Below are 11317 nucleotides of genomic sequence, written 5' to 3'. Positions count from 1 at the left end.
AAGAAAACCGCTCAAAGAGAAGGATGTGTTCCTTGGCTAATGTGGAGAACACAGAGATCTTCACGTGACTCAGAACCGTTAACAGTCTAACAGAGCAAGAGGCTATGACTAGAGCTTTCTGGTAACAGAGGAAGGGACCGGGGGCACTGGAGACATTCTGCACTTGCAGAGCTTGGCAGCAAAACTGGGAGTTCACCATGAGTCAGAGGTAGCTCCCAGGAAAGGGGGTTGGCTATGGGCCATCCTGATAGATCCCACAGAAAGGACTTCTGATCAGTACAAAGATCTTGAGATCTTCCCAGAGATGCAGAAACTGCAGGAGATCATCACCCACACTCAGGTGCATTGCTGGCACCAGGAAACTGATTCTGGAGGCTTTTAGTGGGAATCTCAGAGGAACTCTCAAAAGTGCCTCAGAAGAGAGAGACAGTAATTGCGTAGCTAAGGCCCTGACACCAGATCATAATGTACCAGTCAAGTAGTATCTTTTCCCCTCCCACCCTTGTTAAAAAGCAGCCATAGAGTGTGTGCGTGTGTGCGCGTGTGCATGCATGTGTGTGGCAGTGTTTCTGGGTTAGCGACAGACTGAGGGAAGCTATACCAAGAATAAGAAATGTCAGTTTTTATTTCTCCCTTCCCTTATCAGGCTTCTTATCCTGAAGTACATCTTTTCAGTGCCACAGGAATGCTTTAAAATTGCAAAGTGCTCAACAGAGTTTAGGGCTAAGTTGAAATTGCACATGTTAATACTTGGTAAATAACCTGCTCATTCGTCAGCTGACAGTGCCAGGAAGAGCTGTGACATAGGCCTGGGATGTCCTGTGGGAAAACGGAGGATGAGCACACAGAGGGACTTGAAATGAGTTTCTGTGGGAAAGATCTTGGAGGAATTTCAGCCTTAGATACACTGAGCTCGTTTTCTGGGAGACTTTAAAGTGAAGAGATCTACTGGGCAGTTGGATGTTTGGTTGTGAAACACAGAAGAGTGTTGGAAAAGGGCTTGCTTCATGTTCCTGTAAAAATTAGAGTGGTAGAAAACTAACTCACCACACTATTATCTCTTCCAAGGGAAAGAAATGCATTTAATGAAACGCATTTCATTAATGATGCCTAGATTGAGGCCAGGTAACAATTAGGCACTGATAAATTTTGCTGGATGTTCTTAAATACTAGAACAAGAAATAATAATAATGGGTAATATTTTTGAATATTTAACATGGGCCAGGAATCTTATAAATTGTTTACATCTATTAATTCATTTAATCCATGGAGCTGTTTGAGCTCAGTATTATTATTAGGCTATAGGCAGATGAGAAAAATATGTCTAAAAAATTTTATCAGTTGTGACTCAGGCATGCCAGTAAAATTTCTGATAAGACTTAAAAAGTGAATCAATTTTCTTGCAGAGACCTCTCACTTTTTGAAAAAGGCAGTAGAATTGTTTAACATACTTCTGTAAATTTAAAGAAGCCCTGTTTTCTTTCAAGTATTAATGTGAGGAGCTGACATTCGTTTCCTCAATAAAATGGTCTGAAGATTTTAAACTGAGAGTCTTCCTACAGTTTGGTAGATCCGTATTCTATTTCTACTTTCACATTTGTGGTTTGCTGATGCAAACTATGTCAAATAAACTCTGATGGTCACCATAATGATTTTATATATAGTTGTGTTTGTTTACCACAACTGAAATTTTAAAAAATGCAATCGATCATTTAAGAACTGACTCACCTGTCAACCAAAACACACACACAAGAATTTATTTTAAATGTATTCCAGGAATATTAGCACTGTAATAATCTGCTGTCATTTTCATGTTTTTTTTTTTTTATTTTACCCTGAAGTTTAAAATCCTCTTTTCTGGAGTACTTGACAGGATCCTGAAGCCAGTGGTGTTGAGGAGGTGGGTGAGGCAGTTCATACTATCGTTTCAGGCTTGCCCGTCCCACCAGTCCCACCCACTAACAGTGTCACACTGAATGACACTCCTGTGGCTCCCAAGTGTAAAAGAAAGTCCCTGGGAGGCACGTTATTAGCAATGAGAGACATTTGCCCGGGGAAACTCGGCTTCACCATGTCATGATTGCACAGAACATCTGAGAGTCATTACAAGATAATTTACAGCCTCGATCAAGTTCTTAGATCATGTGTAAATGTTGAGATGCCTGTGATTTTCAGAGACCATAATTTGACATTCCAAAAACAAAAACAAAACTTATACCCAGTGATTTCAAAAGACTGGCCAACTTGCGATCCATATACTATTATTGCAAAAGTATGCTGACATGCTTCTGGGAGATACTCTACAAGAGTCAACTTTAAAATTTCAGCAAATTTTTAATGAGCATGTACTATGTGCCAGGCCCTTTTCTAGGTGCTGGGGAGTGCATTAGATAAGGCAAGTCAATGCGTGTTGTCATAAAGATCTGATGTTGTTACAGGATGGCAGGAGCATTGCAAGAGGATGAAGACGGAGGTGGAGATGCCTTTCACGGCTCAGACTTCAGAACTCACACATACGTATGTTCTACTGGACAAAGCAAATCACAAGGCCAGCCCCAACTCAAGCCTGGGAAAAGAGACCCTACCTCCACATCTGGTTCATCTAGTATCCTGAACAATGAGGCACCTGCACTCTCCCATGACACTGAAGATTAAGACGGAGATAACTAAGCCAAACTTTTTTTCAGTTTATTTTAAGGTGTGATAACATGAACATTGACCCCTGTAATGCCGTGCTACAATTAAAGAAGCTAACATATTTGAAAGAGCTATAGATACCTCTTCCCACGTCACTCACAAGGAAATGCTATTCAAATTATAGTCACTGAGTGTTAAAGATGAAGGGTTCCATGTATATCACCTGTACCATCCATCATTTTACTGATGAGAAAATAAGACATAGAGAAATGAAGTAATTTTCCCAAAGTCACAAAGTTAATGACAAAGCCAAGATTTCTGACTCTGAACTGTGTGCTCTTTGTATTACATCATGTTGACTCTGAAGTTTTATTATCGCTGAGATTAAAGTGAATTAATAACTATGTTACTTATTGCCAGAATCATGTTATTGAGAGACGGTTTACAGCAACGCTTAAGAGTTCAGTTTCTTATCTTAGGCTGTCTGGGTTTAAAATCTGCTCTGCCATGAACTGTATGATCAACTCTATAGATTATACCAGGCAAGAAATGTAGCTTTTCTAAACTGGAATCCTCCTGGGTGTGAAATGTTGATATTAACAGTACCCACCTTGTGGTTTTTTAATGAAGATCCAATAAGGCCTGTCATGCAGCACTGTGCCTGACACAGATTATGCTTATTGATGAGGATAATACTTATTTTAATAATAAAATTTCTGTTAAGGTGAAATTAGTGTATAGTGAAATGCTGAGATCTTAAGCGTATAATTTCATAAGTTTTGTCAGTGTATAAGACTATGTAGTAACTTTCCTAATTAAGATAGAGGATACTTAATTTACCCTACAAAGTTCTCTTGTACCTCAAAAATTATAGGCAAAATCCATGCTTATTTTAATCACATATAATTCTTCTGCTGCCCTTGAAGATAATACAAATGGCAGCATCACACAGTATGCACTAGTGTTTGCTTGGCTTTTTTTTTTGCTTAACATAATATTTAAAAATTTGACTATGTTGTTGAATGTATGTATATATATTATATGTTTATATGTGCGTGTATTTGCATAAGTTATTCATAACATTCTTGTTGAATAATATGTTTTTCCCATTGTCCAAAAATACCTTGGGATCTGATTATCTATTTTCTTATTGATGATATTTGGATATGTCAATACTGAATAAATCTTCCACAGAATTCTTTTTCTGGTGGCTCTTTCTCACCTGGGGGCTGTTCTCTGAAAAAAAAGTATTTTAATGTATTTTCTAAAAATTTTTAATGCATATAAGGTGGAACAAAAGTAGGTTTACAGTTTTTCATATGGAAAATAATATAATAATTAAGAATAATAATACAAGATTAAAGTTTGTTTTTCAGGTACTCATAGCTATATTTATTGCTGGCCACTTTTAATAAGACATGTTTATAAAACATTTAAATTACATTGTCCATTTGATAAATATGATGTTTGTATTTTCATTCTACATAATATATGTATATATATTTATTTATATTGTTTTTAAATATAAATTGTTTATTGTTGTAAAAACAACATAATTGTTTTATTGTATTTAAAATATGAAAAAGTAGGAAGACGAAAATTAACACTGATATCCTCTCATCCAACTAATTATCTTCAATATGTTGGAGGATTGTTTAGCAGATTATTATTCTCAGAAAAAAGTTTTATTTAAAATTTTAACTTGGTACTGCATCATCATCATCATCATCATCTTCTTCATCATTATTATTACTATTCCCAGGAGTGAATTATGAGGTCAAAATCTTGACCAGTTTGGTTTTTGATACCAGATCTTTTATCATTTGGGAAATTAAAATACATTACTTAGGTTCTGGTTTGGTAGTTACGAAGTAAGCTAATTATTCTGCAGATAACAATTATAACTAATGGACAGAATATTAAATAGCTAAAGGACTAGAAAGTTACCAAAAGCACATGAACGTGATGAAGATTTGGGCATAGAAAGAGAAAACTATACTGGATGAGATCTAAGATTTTGTAGCCTTCCCATGAGGACATGTAAAGGATGACCAACTTTTTTTTTCCATTCGCCTGAAACTTGACTGGTTTGGGTATGAAAAGTCCCACAGCCCAGTCTCACCCTCAATACCCGCAGTGCAGGCTGGCTCGAATCAGCAGAAGGCAGCCATCTGATTGGCTGGAGTTTTCAGAGTGTGGGGCTGCCAGAGAAGCTCAGACTGAAGGGGGAAGTCCCAGAAACAAAGTAACAACAAAGAGCTAAAACTCCACATTCACAGGCAAACTTCTCTTAGATGTTTGTTTCTGGCTGGAAGGAGGGAAGACACCAAGAAGCCCTAAAACAAAGCAAAACTGAAATACTCAAAAAGCTGAGCCAACATTTCAGCCACCACTCATTGCAAAAAATACTGAGTTTGGAGTTTGAAGTCCACCAGTCTTGATAAGCAATTCAGACTTCCCTAGAAGGAAAGGGCTTAGGGTTCCTAAAACCCTAGAAGGAAAACAACCCTTCTCTGTTTTAGAACTAAGAATTTGCTGGAAGCCTAAGGGCAAAACTGAAAGTAACATGAAAGCAGTATAAAACTAATCCTGCACAAGATTAGGGTGATTAGTCAATGATTTAACTCCTGTTGGAACAAGTATTGACATTCTTCAGAGGAATATTGAAAATCAGAGTGTTGATAATATATAATGTATGTAATACATGGTAAAAAGAATGAGATATACAAAGTGCAGCATAATAAGACACTTTGAAAAATAGCAGTCGAGCCCTGGCTGGTGTAGCTCAGTGGATTCAGCTCAGGCTGTGAACCAAAATGTCACAGGTTCGATTCCCAGTCAGGGTACATGCCTGGGTTGCAGGCCATGACCCCCAGGCAACTGCACACTGATGTTTCTCTCTCTCTACTCCCTCCCTTCCCTCTCTAAAAATAAATAAATAAAATCTTTAAAAAATAGCAGTTGATATAAACCAATCAAACCTGAAATGAAGTTAGCAAATAAAGACATTCAATTAGCTATTTTTAATAGTGTAAGTACTTAAAGGAAGAATGGTCATAATTTTTATATGATCAGTGAGTATACAGTAGGCAATTGCAGAGAATAAATGAATCACTTGCCTGATTCACAACCAGCCCATTTGTATAATTTATCTCATGCGGTCTTTATAGGTATGTGATTATATAATTACCTTGGCCTACAAAAATATGATAAACTATCTTCACTAAATATAAATATACAGCTGTAAGCCACCTAGTTGTTTTTGTTAAAAAAAATCAGAAATATAAAGAGGGCTAAATTTTCTCACAGTGCAGCAAGGAACAAGGAAATTACAAAGAAAGGGGTTTATATTTCTTTTGCCTCCAGTTCAATTATAATAGGAAGACATCAATTGACTACGGAAGGGAATGTTGTCGCTGCTTTTATTGGACTTTCCCTAACCCCATAAAATAACGGTCTGAGGTAGAATTCTGACGTCATGCAGGTGTCCGTTAGGCCTTTTTTGCTACGGAGTCAGAATGTGTCTCCTCGGCCTCTGTCGTGAGCAGAAGCCACCAGTAATTCTCTCTGCTTTTCTTGGGTATACCTTAGGGTTGGAGAGGGAGAGTAGGCCTCCCCCTGCCTGGTTCTATTCCTATGCCTCTTGGACCCCTTCTTCATGCTGCCTTCCTGGAGGACTCAGAGTATGTAGAAAAGTCCATGTTCGGATACAACCCCCCGTTGTGTTCCGGGAAAGGGTCCAGTGGGTTTTCTTCACCTGTATCGCTACGTGAACACCTTTGCTCTGGTCTTGACTCTGCAGAAACCTCGGAACACTCCTCCACCTTCTTCTCCGTGCTCAGTGAGTGGAGTTCCCCCTGTGGCGGATGAACTAGGTTCAAATAGAGGGATGTCTCTCATGTATCAGTATCCATGGTAACATTCTGTGCCAGAAGGAAGCATGCTAACACCACTCAGTCACCCCAGAAATTTTCAGGATTGTCATGAAGAAGAAATAAAAAATGTCAACTCTGCACAGCAAATAAAATTCCCTATATATTGTTAGATGTCCTCTCGACTCTCTCCCTTTGTCCAACTTCCCTTCTAAAAGCGCCCTTTGGTTCTGTGGTTTATATTCTTTACTAGGCAGCCATCTCCACACAACTGCATCCTTCAGCCTTCCAGCAGTTTGTGTCTTTACATTCTGAGAGCAGAACGGGGAGGAGTGCATCCTGGAGAACACAGAATTTCTTCCTGTCTTTTAAATCTGGCAGTGTTCCCCCCTCCAGTCAAACTGAAAAGCCATCAAAGCTGTTTTCGAATGGGATGGTTTTGCAGAGAGACGGCCCTGCCTCCCCTGCATGCTCTGCTCTCCCCTTTCCCACAATGTGATCATGATTTCTAAGGCTACGCGGTTTTAAATAAGGATTCTTGGCAGATCTGAGGAGGCAAACCTCCTGCCATTGGTGTAGAGTTTATGAGCTAGCTGGAGCATCTCCTGGCTTTCGTGGGGATGAAAGGCAGTCCTCGCGTGCCTGCGTGTGCAGTGAAGGGTTAAGAAGCACTGGAGAGACACCACGCATGTGTTAATTCGTGCTGCTGCGGCGTGCATCACTTCCACTTTGACCTCATAGTTATCACGTAGAGATTCTCGTGATTTTTCTATTTCTTTTAAATACACACACACATGCACACACACACACACACACACACACACACACACACACAGCCCTGCCCCCTCGAACAGAAAAATCAAAACAAATAAACCTACAGTGATGGACCTGGGGGAGTTTGTGTGAGTGTGCGAATGTGAGCGGCATGAGTGTGTGTACCAGCATGCACGCCTTTCTCTCCCCCTTATTTGTCTCTGTGTGTCTCTCCCTGAACCCTCCCCCTGCCTCAATTATATTATTCCCCCAGACGTGGAAGCTGCTCCCCGAGCTGACGCTTTGATGGTATCTGCAAGCCCGTGTGCTGATCCTATTTCTGCTCCCTGAATATTAATTCCTGAAGCGGGTAGCAATACATCTCCCCAGTGACGGGACCTACTAGAGGCAGGTGGGGGGAGCCACCATCAGATCATAAGCATAATAATAATACAAAGGGGAGGGATTCTTCTGCAACCGAGAGGCAAGAAGCAGAGGGGAAAAAAAAGCGATGAGTTTGCCAAATATATGGAGCACAGGAAGCTCAGTCTACAGGACTCCTGTATTTTCACAGAAAATGACGGCGTGGATCCTGCTCCTGCTATCGCTCTACCCAAGGTAAGATGTGCTGGTTTTGGCTTTGTTTTGTTCCAGAGAGGTGGGGGAAGGGGTGGGGATGTGGCATTAGGGAGACCACCCAGATGTAAAACACTCTTCTAGGATTTGGGGCTTTGTAATTTGGGGGAATGTGAATGTGCTGGGAGGAAAAAGGAGGGAGGAAAGAGGAAGGTCACTTTCATTTATTTATTAATGCATTCCATTGATTTGTTTTGTTTTAGAATGGAAAAGCTGTCAGTGAAAAGACTTTGTGTTTGAGGAGTAGCATTTTGATATTACTGCAAAATTATATCTGGGTGGGCTGTGCTGATACATGTGGGCATTTGAGGCCATGTTGGAGGCGTTTGGGGTGGGGGTCTGGAGGAGAAAACTGCAAATGAGGTCCCGGCGCACCCCCAGGAGAGATATGTTTGGGGGGAGGGGTTCTGTTCGCGTACATTAGAGTATTGCTTGCGCCTGCACTTTGGCGTTCATAAGATCAGTCAGCCAGGTTTTCTATCCAGCCCCATTGACCTGGCAGCGGGCTCTCTGATGGGCAAACATGGTTCAGCACCAGGGACAGCAGTTCTGCTTAGGGCCAAATGGGAAGAAGCTTGTCTAACCCTATAGGACACCCCTAAATTTACACAGGACATCCGTAGAGTGGGGATAGAAGGCCAAGAGAGCCAAGGAGCACTGATGACATCCAGGGGCCCTATTCTGATTAGTCCTACCCCCTCCTTGAGATGGGGGGGACTTTTGGGCATGGGTTTGGAGAACCTAGTTGCATGCATGGAGGAATACATGCCTGGGAAAGAGTTGGCCTTGATGCAGTGTTGAAAAACATGCTGAACCAGGGGAATGTGATGCAAAATTTGTGAAGTATGCTTCTGTGCCCTAGAGACTTGCTTCACTAAATAAAAAAGATGGGAAGAGGGGATAGATTCCCAAACCCTTGAGCAGGTGTGTGACCTGAAGCGCTCTGAACTTCCTTGGACAAAAGGAGTCAGAGGAATATTCCTCCAACTATAGTTCACCATTTATCCACCCACCTAAACAGTCCCCACCCCCAACGCACACCTCAGGGTTTCCAGCAAGAACCAAAGGCAGGTCAGAGATCCCCTATCTACATTACTTGAACTCTCCAATAGAGTCATTTTGAAATAAATCTCTATATTTAGGGTAATTCTACTCTCCCCCGACCAGAAAAGAAAAACTAGCTATAGAATATATCAAGCCATTGCCCTAAAATTTTTGTGGGAGTTGACACTTTTATGTAGTAGTTGTAACAAAGGGAGATAAAAGGTTAACTCTTATTTTGTTTTGTTAAAACTAACTAGTCAACTACTCCAATCCTTCATTCTTTAAGGGAGGTAATGGGAGGTGGCGATTTCTGATAAACAGACCCATGCAAAATAAGGAGTGAACGACTCTCCTGGAGTTTTTAAGCAGAGAAGGGATCTGCTTAATTCTTCCAGTATTTTTCATACTTTCCTCCTTCACTATAAAAATAGAGTACACTTTCATTAAGAATGTAAGATTAAGTAGATATCTTAGAAGAGGAGAGGTCCTTTTGATGGAAATGGTTTGTGTGCAAATACATTTTAGTGGGATCCTAGAAAACCATTTTTCTCTTCAAAATTTGCAGACATGTTTTCCTGTCCAATATGTGTAGTTCTTAACTTGTTTCACAGATGAGAGAGTTGATAGTTGCTTATGGGTAGAAAATATCATTCACATATTCCTACTATTTATGAAACCTGTGGATTAAAATCCAGATAAGACAGGGAAATATGTCTTTCCTTCCTACTCACCTCACATCCATCTTAGTAAACAATTTTGTAACTAAATAGGTGAGGACAGTCTTATGTATTTTATCTTAATGGTCTTACTTTCACCAAAAATGTGTGATTTTATTGTTATTCATGATAGTATCATATCTGAGTATCATACTCTTTTCAGGAGTCCCACATTTTTCTTTCGAATATCATCTAAAAAGTAAAACTTAAAAATACATTTTAATCTTCAATTCTTAGCATAGTAGCCTAGATGAATATTTTAAATAGCTCTAAATAATGGGACTTATGTGTCATAAACTCTCCAATGGGGAGATTTTCACATCTTCTCAGGAATGACAGAAACAAGTGGTAGTTCTGTGCAGAGAATATGATCGGAGCTTCAGTTCACTGCAATTCCATAAAAAAGCTATTTGCCTGGCCGAATCAGGCTGGGTGGAAATAGAAGCTTTGATCTGAAGTTGGTCCTAAAGAAGAACCACAAATTACAGAAAAATATGTGGGATCCTAGGAGGTAATCGGAAAGAGGTTTTCCAGGTAAACTGTGGCAGTACAAAGTTCAAGAGAAATTATAAAAAAAAAAACATTTAATTGACTTTTCCACTTACATAAGTCCAAAGAGAAAGTTTTCCCCATGATTAAATTGACTAAACTCATTAGGTTGTGTTTACAAAAAAGTAAAGCAAGGAGGAGTAGAAAGCACTGAAGTGAAGATATATAATAGCTAATGTCTCTTCTTGTGTGTGAAAGAGTTAATTTTGAAAACTCAAAATGATCTAAACTGTCACTTGCCTTGTGTACAGTGCTATCAAAGCATCACATGGAGAACTTGCTAAAATGGAGATTCCTGGACCACACACTGGAAGACTCGGAATCAGTATGTCCAGGGTGGAGCCCAGGAATGTGCATTTTCAACAAACACCCTGGACCTCACTTTGAAGAGAAGGGTGTATGCCTTGCTAACGTCCAGTTTTATTTATCACTGTATTTAATGTGTGCGGGCATTTTGATTATTGCTATTTTATTGAACAGCTGAGCACAGTGAGTTAATTTTATCTCAGAATTTTTTACTTGTATATAAATCATTGAGTGTATTATAGAAATCATAAAGGGTTAGGAATAGCTAAAAGAATTTTAATAAATCCTCTTCATATAAGAGAAAACATTGGTTGAAAAAAAGAGACTTCTCTCATTAAAGATATGTATGCCTGTGTATATAATCGTATTTTTAAATTATATATAATCCATGTGGAAATATTCATACATATAGGTTTTAAAACAAATTTCCTAATTTTATAAACTCTTTTGATATAACTACATTCCATTTCAGAGTAAAAATACCTTAAGGAGAAGAAACAAGGAGAGATACAAGAGAAAATGAGTAAATAGGAATATGTGCTAGAAGTAAAGATATTTTAATTTTTTCTTAAAATAAAATAAGATTTCATAGTATACTTCAAGGGATAAAGAATTAATTTTCAAGGACAGATTAGTAGAGATGAATCTGATGAAATTTGTGACAATCTAACCCTTACTCTGAAGTCCTAACACAACTTAAAATATACATTAAGACAAAAATTTGTAAATATATTTTTTTCTGTTCTTTTCAGGTAATTTTTCTCATGAGGTGCTGAAATTTTTTATCCCATAACTAGTTTTTTC

General features: G+C 39.0%; 1 protein-coding gene across 2 annotated transcripts in view; it reads left to right on the top strand.

Annotated features, from left to right (window-relative positions):
- Positions 1-7336: 7336 nt before the first annotated feature.
- Positions 7337-11317, top strand: part of GABRG2 (gamma-aminobutyric acid type A receptor subunit gamma2) — a 78547-nt gene continuing 74566 nt past the window's right edge. For both annotated transcript variants that reach the window (XM_045829579.1, XM_045829572.1), the window contains exon 1: positions 7337-7880. In XM_045829579.1, the coding sequence (XP_045685535.1) occupies positions 7774-7880 (107 nt within the window). In that variant the 5' untranslated portion in view covers positions 7337-7773. The remainder of the gene's footprint in view (positions 7881-11317) is intronic.

Source organism: Phyllostomus hastatus, unplaced genomic scaffold, assembly GCF_019186645.2.
Source record: "Phyllostomus hastatus isolate PE091 unplaced genomic scaffold, TTU_PhHast_1.1 phas_contig_150, whole genome shotgun sequence".
NCBI classification, from domain to species: domain Eukaryota; kingdom Metazoa; phylum Chordata; class Mammalia; order Chiroptera; family Phyllostomidae; genus Phyllostomus; species Phyllostomus hastatus.
This window is presented reverse-complemented; position numbering and strand designations above follow the sequence as displayed.